Here is a 20,025-nt window from a genome sequence, read left to right on the forward strand (position 1 = left end):
ACAGAACTGAGCATAGTTGATGCGTGATGGTGTGACCTGAAACAGTTCAGCAGAAAAACCACAAACCCAGATATTACATAAGCAGAGAAATCCCCTCTTTCACTGTAAACAGTCTGGCCTTGAGACCTGCTCTATGGTACAGAGAAAACTTAATGTTCTAATTACAGAAAAAATGCTGCTCAGAGTTTAAGTAATCCCATTAGTTTATAATCCTTCTCTCAAGGGGTGTTGTGTGTGAAATTGGATAATTATGCTGCACAGCTTTCTTTATGTATTCTGAATATTTGTTCTAAATAAATGCACACTTGTTCTAGGCGGTTTATTTAGAAATTTATTTGTGAAATACATAAAACTATGATGCAAATAGTTTTTTTTTACTTATTTGCTAAGCTTATGCCCTCATTTAGACTATAGACCTTATTTTTATACATAATCCATTCTCACAAAGCCTCACCTAAACTGAACCTGTAACCTACTTCCCTAATCACAAAGCAGCTAGACAGAGAATGTTTACGCACCTCTGACCACAGCAGTCTTCAAATGAGATCACACTCACATAGACCTTAAAAACCCTGTAATGCATTGTAGTGCACCTGTACTGCATACTTAAACACCCAAATCGGCAGTGGCATACTTGCTGAAACACCTACACTGTAAATCAACAGTGGCATACTTGCTGAAACACCTACACTGTAAATCAGCAGTGATATGACTTGACTGCCCCCTCTTTTATGATTGTTTATGCATTTTGGAATTGATTTCTAAAACAGGAAAGTTTAGGAAGGTGAAGTTGTCACATACAGTAGTCATCCACTGTCCAATGAAAAGGGCTAAAGAGCCGCCGGTGAAGTAATATAACAGAAATATGAGGGTTTTTTATTTATTTATTATCATCATGTTTGAGAAACTTTAGGGGGATACAGTTCAAAGAATCAGTCCATTACATTCCATTACACACGCTGCTGTGGAAACCCAAACTGCTGTGGGGAATTCAGTCTGATCAAGCTATATCCATGGATGTACAGGACGAACCAAGCTCTTCCCAAACTCTAAGCTCTCAAAACTCACTCGGAGAGTAGAGAGGAAAAGAGCACTAGATGGAGGTGTTATCCTCACAGAAACGTCCAGAAAGTTCCACTATTAATTATCTTCACACCCTTACATGAGGTCTCTCAGTGGCACTGTTTTACATCATTAGCGCATCTTCATTCTTAACAGGAGAACCAGGGGTTGTGAGATATTTTCTGAGGCGCAACATTACTGTCACACCAAGTACCAGAGCCTTGAAGTTTATGGAGTAGATCTGGGTAGTGTTGAAAGCACACTAGATCCAAGTTCACTGCACCATATCACTGTAAACTGTCAGTGGATGTGGTTGAATGTGACAATGATGCACTGTAATACCATTGGCACACTCTTCTCTTCTGGCCCAATATTGATTTGAAATTTATGAAAACCTCTTGCAGGATGTTCAGTCGTCATAAGTCACTGTTAGTGACAAACCTTACAGGCAGTGTTGTGCCTTCTGCAATGCTGGCACAACGCTATTCTAATTTTGAATATGCAGGTTGTAAACTTCATTTCATTTCTGAGTGACATTTTTCCAGTCTTTATTTCCCAGCAACATTAATTAACAAAGTAATATAAGGTTACATCAGAGCAGCTAGACTCAACAGTGTCTTGAACCTTGAACCCTCATGAGGTCACTGGACTTCAGGGCTCCAGTGAAGTCAGGGAGGTTGACATATCGACAGGGTCTGCTACTGAAGGTCAATTTCAGTGATAAAAGCAGCTGACGTTTGTAATTGTACTCATTACATTTACGTTACATTATAGGCATTTGGCAGACGCTCTTATCCAGGGCGACGTGCAAAGTGCAATGACGTACTCACTGAGGCCATTAAGGACGCAATAACTCTGTCAGAGTTCCAGTGATTTACTGTACTTGAAGGACTTTTGTAAGGAGTACACAGGTGTATACTAACAAGAATAAAACTCAAACATAAAGCAAGAAAATAGTGACTACTTTGAAGGACATTCAAATCTTCAAAGGGTTGACACTGACTCACTTCAATTAGAAGACGGGATTATGAATGCAAATATGTTCTTGTGTTGAAAAGCCTTTTCTCAGAACGTCACAATTGCATCTTCGTGTTTGACCTGCAGGGGGCGCTCTCCTCTTGCCTCCTCTGAGTCATTAAGCCAGTGTGGGCAGAGCAGTCCCAAGGCTTTAGAGCTTCCACAACCTCAACACGGTTTTGCATGTTGTTCTCATGTTCTGCTTGTATTGGAGCTGATTCTTTAGGCACTGGTCTATTTATAGCACTTATACTTTCATTTATTTTTCTATTTATCTGGCAAGGACAAAGCACAACCACACTACCCGCACTTTTATCAGCGGTCACTGGGGAAGGTTTGGGCAGTAAGGCGTTACAAAAAAGAGAAGGGACGTCATACGTTATGAAGCGTTTTCTGGTTACAAAAAGAGTGATTTATATAACCAATAAAAGCTGAGGTAGAATGGTGAGGGGGAGGGGTGATTGGGGGTAGGTGTGTGAAATGAGTTTGAGAGGTGAAAGTGAATGAGATGTGGGGGGGGGTACAATTCCAGGTTATGAAACTCATATTGCGCAAATGCGTCATGTTCAAAGAGTCATTGCAAAAGTGCTTTAGTGGGATAAAGCAAAGAACAATGAGTCTGCTCTCTGACATCATCTCCAAATTCAATGGCTGAAAAAACAAAAGATAAAGTCAGAAGAAGGCTTGCCTAGCCTCATATCTTTTTTTGCTCCTTAATCGTGTTCTGATTCATAAATCAAATTCACCGCACTTTACACACTTGAGGGTTCGTGTACCTCATATTTGTACCATCATATACACAGTGTACCTCTGCGGCTTGTTTTTGTAACAGTCTACAAAAAGGAGGCATTGTGAACAGTTTGCACCGCAACCATCTACTATGTACAATAGCCGCAACTTACTCATTGAAGACCAGATCTGGGGCGAAGTACAGCATCTGTCCGTTGGTGTGCTTGTAAGACCTCCAGCTGAGGGAGAAAGATGACAGGCACATCCAGGAGTACTGAATGAGAGTGATTTGGTCCTCGATTGGCAAGCTCCTGAAACCTGCACACAAACAAGAGACTTATGAGGATCCCGTTTGCAACTGGACCATCGTAACACATTAAAGATACCATCCATCCATTATCTTAACCCGCTTATCCTGAACAGGGTCGCAGGGGGGCTGGAGCCTATGCCAGCATACATTGTGCGAAAGGCAGGAATACACCCTGGACAGGTCGCCAGTCCATCGCAGGGCACACACACCATTCATTCACACACAATTTAGACTCTCCAATCAGCCTAACCTGCATGTCTTTGGACTGTGGGAGGAAACCCACGGGGAGAACATGCAAACTCCACACAGAGAGGCCCCAGCCAACCGGAATTCAAACTAAATCCTGGTGACTGGAACAAAATACTGTGGAGGACTTTTTGAACCAGGATTTTCCACCTCTGGCTAATATACAGGAGATAAGTGAAATGTATTGTCGTAAAAATGTATTGCTGTTGGTGCATAACACAAGTGAAGGTTCATTACAAACAGAATACTGTATTGTAATATTCAACTGAAAAAGCAACACTTCCACAGGTTCATAACAGCAGGGGAGCGGTGTGTTATTAATTTATGTAGAGATTAAACACCCTTAGCACACAAAAGAGCCCCTTTGTTTGAAATACCCTCAAACCTTCCGACAGTCATTTTCATATTTCAGTGTAAATATATTTCATGGGCCATTTGCCAAAATGTAACTAACGGTCATGAAATATTTGCATGCAAGCCAAACGAACATAGGCTAGGAACAAAGGCACTATATTTGCCCACACAGTACATATAAAGTAATGTATACTGGCTTCTATAAAACTTGGGAAGTTATCACAGTTGGAAGCGAAAATGTTTTTAATGTGCCAACACCACCACAACAAACCTAATCCCATTCTAAATGGTTTCATAATTAATAAAAAAAGAGCATAAGGGCTAGAATCCTCCCACATATTTAAAAGGCTGCTGACAGCCTTTATGCATGCTACAGTATGCCACATAATTGAATACAGTGACCTGTAATAAGATGGCATGATCGCAAACAGTGTCAGATAGTGGCACTGCAGAGACAGGGCTGGCGGTATGAAGGTGAACTTCCTCTGTTTTCTATTGGCTTCACTTCACAATGTAAACCAAATGCCGTAGGCAGTAGGATGTAGCGCTTTCAAAGTCAACGAGACAGTCTGCCCGGCCGCCTGTGTGGCCATCTATTTATACATCTGGATAAAGCAAGCAGACACTCTGGAAGTATCAAATATTTGTGATACAGCATATTAAACATCACAAAAGATGATATCCCGGTATCTGGGAGGGGACCACTTGGCTCAGTGGGTCAGAGGATTTGAAAAGTACCACATTAGATTAGACCATTTTTGAAACTTAAATCATTAACCGTCGATTATATCCCACATCAGATAATAATTACATGTTTTCACTTTATGGGATACATATTAAAGGGAGGAAAATTTGGTTTAAGTGCGATTGAATTACAGCGTGAAATATGATGAAAGTTTCAGAGAAGAATATCCCGTGCCACAGAGAAACTGATATCTGTTGATATGTGAGACGTATTTCTTCGAGTCTTCAAAGAGTGACCTTATTTTTATTATGCCTCAGACCAAGCTCATGAGCGGGCGGGATTAAAATGTGACCTCGGGGGCCAACCCCCTCTCCCGCTGAACTTTATGTCACCGCCAAGCCGCCATTTTGTGAAACACAGCCGCCGGTCTGACCTGGAAGTAGTTTGGCCCACTTGACGAGCCGGATCATCTGCTTCCCCGCCAGCTGGTTGAGGCTGGAGAGGAGGTGGTCGGTGGTGTCGGGCTGGGAGTTGTCGTAGCCGGCGTAGACCACCTCGGGCTCGATGAGCTCCAGGACGCTGCAGATGGACGGGGACAGGTACGGCGTCACCGGCGTGTGGGCCACCAGGGCGGTGCTGTTGCTCAGCTCCTTCTCCGGCGTCAGGTACGTCTGGCCTTCCTTGGATGCGTGCAGAGACGTGTCGTCACCCACTACTTTTAGTTTGCCCAGCTTCTTGGACTTCCGTGCTGTAGGCAGAGAAAGAGTGAGGCTGCTCAGTAACACTGCTCGTCCACCGTCCTTAAAGGGAACCTCCACAGGAAACACTCCAGGCAAATACATTATATCTCTAGTTTTGTTCCTGTTTTCAAAATGGCTTCCTTTTTTGTTATTTGCATTTCATTCAGAAGCACTTTCAGTTTAAATGTACTTTAATGTCATTACCAACTATTATGAAAAAAAAAGAAAAGGAAATGCACATATAATTATTCAATATAATAGTATCTGTACATAATACAGTACAAAAAATAATAGATTTATTTCATGGGTTTGCATTTTCTACATAAATACCTGAGGGTTTGCATTTTCTACATAAAATCTTCAATTGTTATTCGAAAATCTAGCCAAAAAACTTTCCATTACGTTTTTCTTTTCTTTTCTTTTTTTTTTTGCTCCCAAAGGTCACACTAAGCTCAGAGCAACACAATCAGAAAGAGCCATCTCCAACAGACAAGTAACAAAAGTTAAAAAAAAATGAACAACTTGTTTCCTTTTTCAGGAACGCACAATATTAACAAGCTGGCCTTGACTAAAGTGGCCCTCCATATTTTAAAATCAGTCATGCATTAAAATCGCATACTATGACCTGCAAACCCTTACCAGTGTATGAAATGTAAGTGAAATGCAAACTGCCTAACCTTGGAGATGACTGCACTGTGCTAAGTACTGCAGGCTCCAGCCTTCCTTTTCTAAGACTTAAATACATGAAATCTTTCCTCACAATTGAGAAACAATTTTCATCCATGCAAAAAAAGTGTTGCGTGATAGATTTCTTTGTCATACTGGATGTTGTGTTGCGTCCACTTTTAAGATTCCATGCTAAGGAAGTGAAAATTGCAGTGACAAGCCTTTTTCTACAGGGAAATCTTACATAGGTACATTATTGTTTTGTGCCTCATTTCGTCATACTTTTTTGTAAGCATCTCTGGGTGAGGGAATCTGCCAAATAATAACAAGTAATAATCCTTAAGGTTGGAGCTGGATTGGAGCACTAATACAATTTTAGGAAATGGCAGTATGTGGCAGAGTGGATAAGAGCAAAAAGAGAAATAGCCCAAAAAATGTCTCCAGGCTTATGATACAAGGCCATCCAGTCCATGGCAAAAGACAGACGATACACACACACACACACATGCACACCAGGCTTGGCTCAAATACAAAATTGTTTTGGATTCAAATACTTTTCTAAACTTTATTAAGCTTGTTTGGTGTATTGGAACCTATGAAATACTTCAAGTTCATGTCTTCTGGTCCTCTTGGTTGGCCCTATTGCAACAGGCAAGATCAATCAAGCACAGTGTCTGAATCCAAAATAATTATGGTCTGAAAAACACACATACTGTCCTGAATGTAACACACACTGTCTAACTTACCAATAGCAATACCAAATTTCAAAAGCAACTGTACAGCCAACTAGAATATTACATTGAGAATTTTGCCAGGGGGCACTTCTGGACCCGTCCAGACATCAAGAGATGCAACTGTGTTCAGACAGGGTCTGTCAAGAACTCATCATCCATTCTGCAGTCACTCCAACCAACAACAAAGTGTCCCAGAGTCTGTCAAAAGACCAACTGATCCATCAAATGTTGTATTTATCTACACTAATGTTGCAGTACAAACCTGACATTTGTTTTGTCAGGTCGGTCAGAGGACTGAGCTGGCACAGAGACGCTGACGCATCAAACTCACAGAAACCTCACTGATGTTTTCCAATACATTTCCAGAAACATTCTTTCTGCTCCGATCTTGCTTTTCCTTTGAATTAATTCTCAATACACAGCTTTCCACGGAGACCAAAAACCATCCAACATGCCTGTCTCAGATTAAGATCAGTTATCAGTTATTTCACTTTTTCCCCTTTCAACAGAAAAACATCTGCTGTCAGAAATATTTCGCTTTTTATGAAGCAACAGTGCTGCACCTTTTTTAAAATGAGTTTTATGACTATGTCTGCAGTCATATTTGATAAGTCAGCTTTAAAGAATCCCTATTTAGTTATTCAACCAAGATGGTATTTACCCTTTATAGTGTTAAATATGTTCAACAGCAAAATGCTAAAGAAAATGGTTATTTAGTAGAACTCCATAATGCTCTGTATATGTACATATACACTTCTTAGAATGATAAACTGTAATAAGTATCAGAGATATTTCCTGCTTCTAGAAGAGAGAAATTCTTAAGCGCTGTGTGTTACATAAGCAGGCTACCTTCCTCTAAGCTGTTTCCTTTCACAGACCAACCATCCCAGTTCTGGACTAAAACACAGTCTCCAGTGCCGAGTAAACGGCCTCGTATCCACAGTCAGAATCTCCAGCGGAAAAAGCTGTTCTGCAGCGAGAGCTGGCTGCAGTTAAGACACGCGCGGCCGCCTCGGTCAAACCAAAGTCAGAACAGGAGCGTCTGATAAACTAAACACACGACCGCTTTGGCACGGTCCTCTCTCCTCTCTACTGTTACGAGAGGCCCCGTCCTAACACACAATCGAATAAAGCGCCACGTTCATAGACCCGTCGACTCAATGTGCAGCTGTTTCTCCCCTGAACCACGCATTTCTCCATCCGTTCTGTTCTTTAAAGGACACCGAAGGTTACTCCCTGAAGATATACTGAAGGTAATTGGTTGGATATGCTGTAACAAACCATTAAACATCATCTTAGTTAAAGGTCATTGGCCAAAGTTTGCACTGTCATCAGTGGTGAGAATAATCTGCCCGATTTGTCCAATAATACACATTCCAAACCATAAAAATATAAAAATCACCATACACTCTACAGTATGTAACTTGACTTCATAATTTATAATAGTTGGCCATAGCCTCTTTTCAACGGTTTACTACACAACTTGCATACAGTGTTACTTATAGACTGAATATAGCTGGGTATTTACTGCAGTATGTTGGGTTACATACTCCTTCCTCAAGGTTAAAAAGCAGTTGCCCCCTGCCCCCTCTCCTCTCTCAACACCCCCCCCCCCCACCTCCTCAATAAATTGTAAAGTTGTAAACTTCAGGTTACAAGTCCTGCTCCCAAATCGCTATGGTACCACTGGCCCTAGTAACGCAATTCCAAGTATAACTCCGGGAGGCATTTCAATGCCATGCTAACACAGAGTAATGACATGACTTGAAGCCGTCTCCACAAATACACGTCTCTTCTCATGTTATAGAGCAGGGCTGCCAACCCTGTTCCTGGAGGTCTACCATCCTGTAGGTTTCCATACTCAAATCTGGCCCTGGTTTTCACTCCTCCCAGGTAATAAACTGAACAATTACTGCTACTGATTGGCCAGACTGTCTTCACACCTGACTCCCAGGTAAAGGGAGGGTGGAAAACCAGCCCTTGAGGAACAGGGAGCTAGAGATCTCATTGAGCTGCTAATTAGTACCCAGGCGTGCCTAATTAGGGTTGAAATGAAAACCCCTACAGGTTCTCCAGGAACGGGACTGGGTTGCCCTGTCATAAAGAATTCCCGTTTTCCAGGCCTTACCTCCCAGATTCATCCCGGCCTGCAGGCATTTCCGCACCCGACATGCCGGGCAGTTTTTCCTCCGGATCTTGTCGATGATGCAGTCATTCCGTCCGGCACACAGGTAGTTGTGCTGACCTGTAAAAGGACAACAGGGGGTCACTGGTTTCTCATGATAGCTAAACGACATTAGCAACAAAACAAAAAAACACTGAACATGAAACATATGGCCTCGAGTCTCTGAAAACAACACAAGACCACAGCACAGTACTCATACTCAGTTTAACAAATTACTGTTAATATTTATGCTTACTTTTTATTATGGTTACCAGAAAAATATATCACCAACTGCAAGAAAATACACTCCTTAAGCTTAAATACACATTAAAATATGCATCTTCATCATGTATATAAATCATAACCGTGGCACCGCTGAAAATAGCCTTGTGTGATATATGGCTGCACTGGAATGAATCAGGAACAGTAGGAACCGTGTGCTGGAGCTTTATTACTGTACCACACATATTTGTAAGTTATGATCTACCGAGATGTTGCATAGCTACAGTCTGAGACCGAAATGAAAACATTAACCAGGCTTATAAACTCATGACACACCGCTGGATTAAAAGAGTCAGTTGGACAGTGATTTTAACAGCCTGAGAATCATTGGACCCCTCCTCCATCCTGGTGCGTTAGCAGTAATGCTTCTCTCCGCCCAGGCCTGTTTGACTCCTGCAGTTCCACACGAGTTGTTAGCAACACACCCACGCCTCCTCCCCCTCCTCCTCCCCCCCCCCCCCCCCACTCCGGCCCGTCTCCCTCCGCTCCGGGAGGCAGAGCACTCGTTCGTTTTCTCTCTCACTCCATCACACGCGCGATCCTCAGAGAACAGGAGCGCAGCGATTAGCTAATTTCCCCTTTTTCTTTTATTTTTTTGATACGCTGACGGGAGCGGACGATGCCTCGAAAGAGGAGGAGGCGGAAGGAGGAGGAGGAGGAGGCGCCGGGGCAGAAGAAATGTGCCGCGCCCGCCCGGCCGCTGCCAAGAGCCGGGGAGAAGCCGCGGGAGCAGCGGCGGCAGCTGCAGCCCAGTCACATGACCCTTACATAAGCCTGTTTCTCCCGCTCCGAAAAACAATAAACGGGCCGCGGAGGAAGACGGACGATGCCCTGCGCGGCTCCGGCCGGAGTAAAAGTCACCGTTTAATAACTCCCCCTCCCCCCGTCTGTGCGGGCGCTACCCGTGCCCCTAAACCTGGTTAAACATTGCCAGCGTCAATCGCGGGCTTGACGGGGGCCATCAAACTCGCTTGTATCTGACTTCCAACTTCTTTTTTTTCTTTTTTTGAAGGGGGTGGGCTTAGCGTGTATTTGGTTTCCTAGGGATGTGTTTATCTCGGTCTCATGTACAGTACGAGAGGAGATAAGATACAGAACGCTTTCACCCCCTTCCTGTTCTTAAGAAATGTCAAGCGTACCTGAATTTATTGGTGGGTGTGACTGATACATTTCTACTAATGAGGAAGCGAACTCTGGCTCCAGCAGAGATTAAAACCGTTGAGCAGCAGTGTGGTAACTTCACGACGCAGTGCATTCTGGGGGGTTGAGCGGCAAAGGGTATAGTGGAAAAAAACAAAGTCTGTTTTAGCGGCTAGATGAAAGACTTTGTTCTTTAATCCGTCATACAAGAATGTGACCGCATTCCGGGGTGTTACGCTCACTCTGTGTTTCACAAATACATTCCACAGTGTAACACTGTAACACTGTAACACACCATAATATTAAAAAACAGACTTGCACTTTGATCTCTCTCTCCGTTCCTCAACCTTCCCTCCCTCTCTCGTGCTTCCCGCTCATGATCAAACGGGTGAACGCAGCGAGCCTCCTGAAGATCTCCATTCCAGTTCTGTCTCATCATCGTCCTCTGCCCGAGCCTGCGAGGACCCTGCGCTGCCCAATCAGGAAGCGCCACAGAACTCCCCCCTCCAATGAGCGACCGAACAGCTTCCTCTTCAGCTCAGATGCAGGCAGTCTTCCTGGCAGCGTTCCGCTGCTGGCTGCCATATTTACAGTGAATTCCTCTCGTCTGGAATCTGGTGGATCACTACCGTCAGCGGCTGGTCTCCTTCCCTACTCTACTAATAACTTACTATGTTAGCAGACACTTCTGCCCTAGGCACCATGTATACACAGTACAGCTCACACTTGACAAATCATCCATTTATAGAGAAGGATACAAATGAAGCAATCGATGTGAAGCCAGTGGATTGAGTGTACAAAAACAGTGTTACTTAAACACCACCTAGGAATTTAACTTCAATCTTGCTATCCCACTGACCACAATTCCAAACTACAACTGTATACGGCTTGCAATGTATACAAACATTGGTTATTGACATCGCCCCAGAATTTCCGTACCATGTCTGCTGAATTAAATATAATTAATACGGATATTTATCCTTGTCCCGTCTCTTTAAGAAACCGTAGCCCGCTCCAGAGGAGTGGTTCTCCCAAGTTTCCCACCTACCTCACAATCCACCACATCGATACGTACATGAGCCTGGTGTTTATTAGAAAAGACCAAGCAGCCAGCAATCCACGTAATTCGGGTACATCGCTAAACACACTGTGACATTTATAAATGACCTAATTAATCCAATTCATTTGGGAAATGGCACTTTCGTTTTACAACTAACATTCAGCCGAAAAGAAAACCGCCTCTAGCGACACTTCAAGGTTTTTAAATCCGAGTTAGCCCTCGCCCCCGATCCAGCGTTAATGACAACTAGTCTGCGTGAAAAGTTTTTGCAAATGCCCTGTGAATGAAAAGCACGTACTGAAGGCAACACAAGACAACACCCACTCTGTGTAGCGGTGTATTCAATACCAGACTTTCAGACGTTATCATCCAGGAGATGGAAAAGATGACAGATAAAAAATATCAGTGTTGGGGGCGAGAGGGCCATTTCAGGACAGAGTGAATTAAGGTCAGGCTTTTTCAACAGTCACCTCGGAGAAACTTGATAATTGGACATTTCCTGTCATTGTAGGGTATTGATGACAGTACATTATTCATGTGCGCAGGGCATGCCCTTTTCCTGCTTGTCTCCCTCAGATCACAGCCTTACGCATTACCCCTTTTAAAAAAGTGCCCCGGTTACGTAAGTAACTAGGGACAGTGACCTTTCACAAGGGCAGGGGGAGTGATATCCAGAATTTAAAACTGAAACCTCCGGTTACAAACACGCCGCCTCCCGAAAGGGACTGCTGATATGGTAAAAATGGCCGCTGCCCCGGTCGCAACAGGACAGCGCTGATGTGTATTGATTAACATGGAAACATGATAACACACACAGCATAGCTGAGATAGTAGGCCCGGTAGAATCGGGAGCGAAAGTGCGAAAATATAGCAACAGCGAGGCGCTGAATGTATCCTTTTCACTCGCGAGAATGAGGTAAGACGTGGGAAATTCATTCCACTTTACATACAGACGCACGCAGCTTGTGCGAGAACAGTCTTAGCTTTGTCCGAGAATGGCTGCCCGTGGCCAAGGCACTCAAAGAGCTGTTTAACTGCTCAGAGTCTGTCTCCGCCGCATTCGGAACCAGGCAGCTTGGCAAAGCGCAGTCGCTGGATTGGCCCGGACAATTACACTGTAGGCCCGTAAGCCAATTTTTTGGTCCAACCATTAAGTCATGGGATAAGAGACAGTAAATACACTTGATCCCAATGATGTGCCACGCTTTCGATAACCGGCATCAAAGACGAGTCTCTAAGTAACCTGGACTGAGATTACTTAAACCGACATCATGCAATGTTCTTGTATTTCTGTATAGTGTTAAATTAATTCCCTAAATTCATGTTTGTAAATTCATGTTTGTATATCATATCCATTGCCTGGTTAGCGCACATTTTCAAGCTGTAGAAAGGACTCTGAAGGCTTCACTTGCAAACTTGTATCCCAGTAAATACATTTCTGTCGACAATAAATGAATACTTGAAGTGTAATATCAGACTATGTATAGAGGGGAATTCAAACAAGAAATAGTCAGTACCTAAGCTTTGTATTATAAGGGGTATGGGAGCAGAAGTGAAAGTCTAATGTAACTGCAAATATCACATTTGTCTTCACATTGCTGTCGTTGCTGTTTGCTTGATGCCAGCAGCTGAGATTAAATCCTTTGCTCAAGAGTAAAACTGTGATTGGACAGAGGTGCCATGCCCATTTGGCCAATGGTGGGGTTGCAAGCTGCTACTTCCAATCTAATAACCGGGACCGAATACGGCTAGAATGCATTTATTGTGTTCAAGTTTCCCATATTGAGTCAATGAATCTTTGTTACTTCTGCCTGGGCTCTTGCAAAACAGGGAAGCAGTCTCTACTTTGAACAATCAATCAATTCATATTTTCCACAAAGGAATGTAAATATACTTTTTAGAGTTACTACTTCTTGCTTCTACATCCATTCCACAGGAGTTGATATTCTGTCTAACCGAGCAACACAGCACAAGTCTACAGTACATCTGTGGCAACCAAAAATGACTTATTTCCCCTGAGAGAACTACACAAACAAAAATGAAGAGATGTATGAACTCCCAGCTGTACAGTATCCTTGGTAGTGTTTTTGCAGACTCGTCTCAGTCTTCCAGAGGAGAATTTTAACACTTTTAACACTGAGACAGGGAATCATACACACTTCTGTGGATCTTGTGGCTGACTCAACGCATTTAAAAGCAGAACTCTCTGTAGTCAATTCCCCAATCCAGTTCCAAATATTTAAAAACCAACTTACTGTAACTAATCACAACACTCCTTAGAGCCCCAGTACATCATTTTGCAAAATAATCTACCTCTTACTGTATATCTGTATATAATCTGTAAGCAAGTAAACCTATTATTGCTGTTCAACCACTGTATAAACCCAAAAACATTACTTGCAATCTTCAAAGTCCATTCTGATCAATATCTGAGCATGCTGATCAAAAGAATTACAGAAGCTTATAAACACACAATAGTCACTGAACCACATTCTGGCTGCTAATAAGCAATATATAAATATATATGAACAACCCCTTACAGAGAAGACATATCTCAAAAGACTCGAAAACTTCTCAAACTCACACAGCATAGACTCCTTTGTCGCTAACTCTATGCATGGCATTTGGAAGTGGCCATTTTTTGGGAAAGAAATCAGTGAATGAAATATACTCCTGTGCTCCCTGACACTAATCCTTCTACCGCCTCATAAAAATCATGAACGCTTCACCCAAAATGACATTATCAGAGGTTTAACCAAAATATCCTGCTTGGTTTCCTGGCCGGCTGAATCACCCTGCCCTCACTATCCGCTCTGAATGGCCAATGTCCACACCCCCTCTGAGTGACATAAAAAACAGAAATCTCAAATCTCATTCTCCATCACTCCTCCCTTTCCCTCCCCCTCCCTCTCTACTGCGCCAGGGTTAGCTGAGGTAACGCACCAGGCAGAAATCATCGCTACTGTACAACCTGCAGAATATGAATAGGTTTCGCCAGGAGTGATGCTTCTCAAAACGTGGGTCTATTACGGCGGTTGTTGGTGAAACAAGCACGCGTCCGCACATGAAACGCTCTTGTCGATGCGACGCGGGGGTCGCAACAGCTCTTGTAACGGTTCAGATGACATGGAAAAGGCTCTGGAATTTGGTCTTGATCTGAAGACCGACAGAAATCCTCTGAGCGGTCTTTTCAGCGTACTGTACGAAGTCGAAATCTGCTGTGTCTGCGTGTGTGTGTGCCTGTGTGCGTGTGTGCATGAAAGAATGGCTATTCTGTAATCATCTGGTTATTTTGACCGATAAGACACATTTCAGTTTAAGAGGGTCGAGCATAATAAAATCAATCAGATAAGAATTGCCTTTTCTGTTTTTTCCACATTACATAAAGCACTGTTTAATCAAGAACTGTAGATGTTTAATCAAGTACTGTAGAGGCTGTTGTTTTTCATTACTGTCTCGTAATAAATTCAAAGATACGGTTGAAAACGTATTTCCCTTTTTTGTGTTAAGGAACCACCATGAAGAGCTTGTTGTGTTAATTTCATTGAGAGCTCCCTAGAGGTGGATCCACAGAAACAATTTCACCTGAATTGATTTCAGACAGCAGAAAAGCAGATTATGAAAGAGAGGGGAATCTGTTATTGAATGAGACAAACGGTGTTAAAAAGGTGGGGTGACTGCTTTGTCTGATAGTGTTGTTGTACACAGTTTGCTAGACGTCACACCATGGCTTAATGTTTCTCGATAAACTATGCGTCCACTGTTAAACTGCATGTTGTGCCAGCTTGTATATCAGTGGAGAAAACTTGCATCGCTCTGAGTAATACGTTTCATCTTCCATGTTAGGGCATCAAACACACCCATATACATACAGTAAGCCTTCAAGTGTTTCGTAATGACTGGTGACAGAAATGCTAATCAGAAATAACTGAAATTTGGGTGAAACTGGAAGCATCAAAACCCACCGTTTCCTTCCACTAAATCCCACATTGACTAAAGGACTTGAGTGAGACTACCGAAAATGACGTCAACAGGCAGCAAGAGAGGGTGGCAAGGACACAGTAATGTAATGGGACAAACTCCACCATCAAACAGCTTCATGTCAAGCTAACTTCTACTGAAAGGTTCTATTGAAAGGTGAAAGGGGCATCCTCATTTTGGCTCAAAGTTCGTAATGACAGTAGCATCTTCGCTTTGAGCCCTCCCTTTCAGTAATAGTCAGAGCAGACCACTCTTATCATCTGAAAAGACTACACTATGGACTGCTCTGTGGCTGCATGCACATTAATGAGGGTGACCGGGATTCGAACCCAGGAGCTCCTTGCTGTGAGGCGGCAGTGCTACCCACTGCACCATCCGTGCCGCCTGGCCCAAAAATAAGACATTAAATTAAAAGCAGCACACGTTCACACGTTCACAAGTTCACACAGTGCGGTGTGTAAAAGCCTATCATACAGCTTCCATCTTGTCTGTGAATGTATCTCACTACACATTCAACAACAGACCCAGCTCTTTCTCTTCAGTAAACCGGACTGTACCTTCGATGGCTCTCTTGAAGAACACCTTACAGCTGCCACAAGTAACCACTCCGTAGTGACATCCCGAAGCCTCGTCCCCGCACACCAGACACACTTTGGCCGAAGATGAAGTCGATGAGTTTCGAATCGAGCTGGGAAAGAAAGAAAATCACATAAGTTTCACATATTTCTTTACTGCCATATTTTAAGGAGTAAAACAATAAGAGTTTTATTTGGACTGAATTCTAGCAACAACAACACAAATTCTGTGTGTACACTACTTCATTTTGAAGAGACCCCAATTCCAGGGGGCTGTGCTGGAGGCATGAGGGAGGAGAGGCAGATAAGGCGGGAGGAAGAGAAGAGACAGAGGGAGAAAAGTAGCAGAGTGTGGGGGTGGGTGAAACTGTTCATAACAAAAAAAAAAAAAAAAATTAAAACAAATCTTGTGGCTGAGGAGCAACATTGTGAGAAGAATTCAGGCACTTTCACTGTTTGCTCTTTTGGGTGTTAAACACTAAGGGACCTTTTTGATGTGTAGGGATGACAAAAAAACTGTACTGTTTTTCATTTTAATTTAAACAAATGTACTGTATCTATGTGCGTGGGTGGAACGAACGCTAGTAACTCCAGCATGTGTGCGTGCGTGTGTGTGTGTGAGAGTGTGTGTGTCTGTGTACATGTGTGGCCAGAGGGGTTACCTCAGGTGACCTGCAACATTTGAAAGACTCTAAATTGTACATGAATTCAGATGTATGTCAGATATGCAGAATGTCAAAGGTTTATTCAGGGACTGTGCCCTTGCTGTAAACCACAAAAGCCTCTTAGCACCCACCTCTGCGCTGATAGGAGAGACAGAGACAGAGACAGAGACAGTGAAAGGAAGAGAGAGAAAGGGGGGGAGGGGGAGAGAGAGAGGGAGGCAGAGACACAGAGAGAGATATGAGGTAAAATGAAATAGACAGAGAGGGAGAGAGAGATCCTTTGCATGACATGCCCTCCAAATGAGACATCAACAATATAAAATGAACCATGCACAAAAATAGATCAGCCGACTCATCAGAAATCAGAATGAAACCTGACATAGTTTCAGGGCGACTTACACAAGGTCAATCATTAATAAAACAGATGTGACCTTTTCAAAAGGCGTTCAGACAGTCCTTTCAAATGCACATTATTACTATGTTCCATTCCCACGTCCCTGTCCCCAACCATAAAATCACTTTAATTACTAATAAAAGAAAAACCAATAGGTGTTATCGACCGTGTAGGAAAAAAAAGGCCTAACGATGGAAAAGCAGTAATGATTGTTGCTTTGCAACTAGGGTGATTTATTTTACCACTGCAAATGCAAACTTGGGCACAATTTATAGGTGCAATTGATTTAACTGACATTTCTAAGATAAGTTAATTTAGGAAACACTAAAACACAGCTAAACTGCTTACTTTCTGAATGAAATGGGGACAATTAGCCACCAGTAGCTGGTCTGCCTTCTCAGAGTTGATGCAACTTTAACACAACAGTATTGAAAACTGATACAGCTGTGTATCTATGTGGACTAAATCAGAGCTCAGCAAATTACCAATGTTCAGAATTCATATAAATTAATGTATTAGATTCACGGTTCATGAGAATAAATTGGGAGGCTTTAAATGAGGTTTTAAAAATGGTTTGATTAATAACCCGTTCATAACCCCAGTAATGCTCGATTAGCTTTTCCGAACTTTTCCGAAAGTGTAATAACAGTACAGTAAGGGGAACTATCTGCTTCTGCAAAACAAAAACAACAGCGTATTTCATCAATCACATACAACTAAACTTAGTGTGTATACTGTGACATTCACATGATGGAGAGAAATGGGTGGTATTTAATGTAATCGTCCATGGCAACCGAATGTGACAAAACATCGAAATGATGTTTGTTAAGTGCGATATTATCGTAGGATTAGTGACGCGGGAACTCGCCGACCCCCGTATTGTAACTGAGCAAACGTTGAGATTCATTTATCTTTATGGAAACAGGGCTTGGCACACATGTGACTGTTTATCTGAAGCCATGGCATAGCCCCCAGCATGAGGTAATTAACCTACATTGGTGCCAGAGACAGCCTGGCTTCACTCCTGCTACAGTAGATGAGTCATCACAGTGGGTAGGAGGAGATGACCATGGAAGGTGTTGCTGAAGAAGGCCCAGTGAAATGTCACTGTTTAGATTTTCTCCAACTCTGCTGCCATGACAAGACATGGCATTCCACTCCACAGTGCGGTATACTGTCATACTTTCTCAATTTACTCAATTTAAGTGAATACAGAACAATGTAAGCCTTTTGATACTGAAAAGTCAATATACCACAAAAAAAAATTATGTTTAACGTTTTTTTGTTTTTATGTAGCAGTATTACAAACAGGACAATGAGCATTTTAAGTGGCCTTCCTACTTGTGATGTTGCCATTACATTAATTTCACTTGAGGGTCATTCCACGAAGCACGATTATTGCAATTTTCAGTTAGCCAGATAGCCAGTTAGCCAGATAGCTACACAGAGTAAAACCTGAAACAGCTCTTTTTAGTCTGTGTTCCATATTTGGGGGCATTTGTGTTTTACTCAGTGCAATTAACAGGCTAACACAAGTAATTCTGCTCCATGGAACAACTCCAAATATCAGTATATAATGTAAAAACCGAACGAAAATAATGTATATATATTTGGTAATTTGTCTCCTCATTGCTCATTATTCTTTAGAGGCAGTGCCAATATTCATTACCGTGGAGTTGTACACACACACTTTTCAATCAATACCACAGGCTGATGGTCCGTTTCAAATTCTCTTCATAATCCTCATTACACAAACTGTCTACTCCGAGAGGCACGTTCCCCGTTTTAAATCCTGGAAGCCTTCTGAAATAACAGCACTTCAAATACAATCAGATCTGATCTAATTCTGTTGCGTCCAACTACACACACATTCAATTTGTCTGCTATTATAAGTCTCCTGTGAACCGTCGTTTCCAGCAGTGACGTGCGATTAGCATTTCGCTCTCGCTCTCTCCGCCGACTAGCCTGCCTGTTGATTGAAGCCCTGCTCGCCACCAGCTTGCTTCGACAAGACCCATTTAACACAAATGTATAAAGGCTATGTTTAGAAATTGCCATTTCATGCATTCTGTGCTGCAGACAGGGTGACTTCTCACACAGTGGGCTAAGTGGGTCAACGTTCATGTTCCAATGCCATGGACTGCACAGCCAGGGGTCAATGTGTACAGTAAGAAAATGAAGAAGTGGACAAGCAATAAGCAAACACCTGTCCCATGCCGAAGAACTAGGTCCTATTCATTGTCACATAGTAAACACATTTTTCTATGGGGCTGGATGAAGGAGGCCTATAAATCTGCTTTTACATTTTTGCCATAAAATGACTTACCCCTCAAGCGTCATTTGCATTCGCATTTGTCATTTGCGCACAGCTCAATTCTGTTCAGAGGGAGACAGCTTGTTCACGAAATTGCTGTGCATTGCGACGATCCCAGGCTCATAATGCTAAAGCCAGACACGGCATTAGTGTCGTGCTTCCATCTGGCGCTACGCAAGTCCAGCCAACTATCCGACGCGGTCCATGAGTGGTGACTAACAGACTGCCCTTTCGATGGTGGCGCACGCAGGGAGACATGCTAAAATGAATAAAATAGCACCAGCAAGAAGTGTAGAATAATAAAAACCAAAGAGCAGAAACTGTTTCGATAAAAGTAAAGGTAAAAATACACCACAGGAAACAAATGTCGCAATTAGTATCCGGAAGGAGCAGGCTACATTTGGCAATCAATAAACATGAAAGTGGAAAAGACGGAAGATACACAAGTTTCCACATTTATATTATTAATCAGTGTATTGATCTGTTTGTCATTCTGAGCTTTTGGTTTAGCATCATTGGGAATGTCATTTAGATAAAAAACATGTTTTACTAATTGCCATCAATAATGTGCATGTAGGCCTGCCTTCGAGCAGTGCCATGCACCGAAATTTCCCGAGATACACACACTGTCCTTCCAGCCACCCCGTTTACAGTATGCATTCCATATCTCATGTGCAAAGACCAGGGGTTTCAGCCTCGCGTGATGAGATGTGGACAACCCAACCCAAAGCAACCCTCTCTACCCAGCACACTCAGGATTCTGCACCACAGGGGCGTAGCGTAGTGTAGTGGTTAAGGTAAATGACTGGGATACGCATGGTCGGTGGTTCTAATCCCGGTGTAACCACAATAAGATCCGCACAGCCGTTGGGCCCTTGAGCGAGGCCCTTAACCCTGCATTGCTCCA

The 20,025-nt window shown here is 42.8% G+C and overlaps 1 protein-coding gene across 1 annotated transcript in view; it reads right to left on the minus strand.

Moving 5' to 3' along the window:
- nr3c2 (nuclear receptor subfamily 3, group C, member 2) overlaps positions 1–20,025 on the minus strand; it is a 78,999-nt gene that overhangs the window by 11,017 nt on the left and 47,957 nt on the right. The window contains exons 3-6 of the mRNA XM_061253189.1: positions 15,728–15,858; positions 8,672–8,788; positions 4,837–5,151; positions 2,982–3,126 (exon numbers count right to left, since the gene is read on the minus strand). Coding sequence (XP_061109173.1) covers positions 2,982–3,126; positions 4,837–5,151; positions 8,672–8,788; positions 15,728–15,858 — 708 coding nt within the window. The remainder of the gene's footprint in view (positions 1–2,981; positions 3,127–4,836; positions 5,152–8,671; positions 8,789–15,727; positions 15,859–20,025) is intronic.

The sequence above is a fragment of the Conger conger genome, chromosome 8 (genome assembly GCF_963514075.1).
Source record: "Conger conger chromosome 8, fConCon1.1, whole genome shotgun sequence".
NCBI lineage: Eukaryota > Metazoa > Chordata > Actinopteri > Anguilliformes > Congridae > Conger > Conger conger.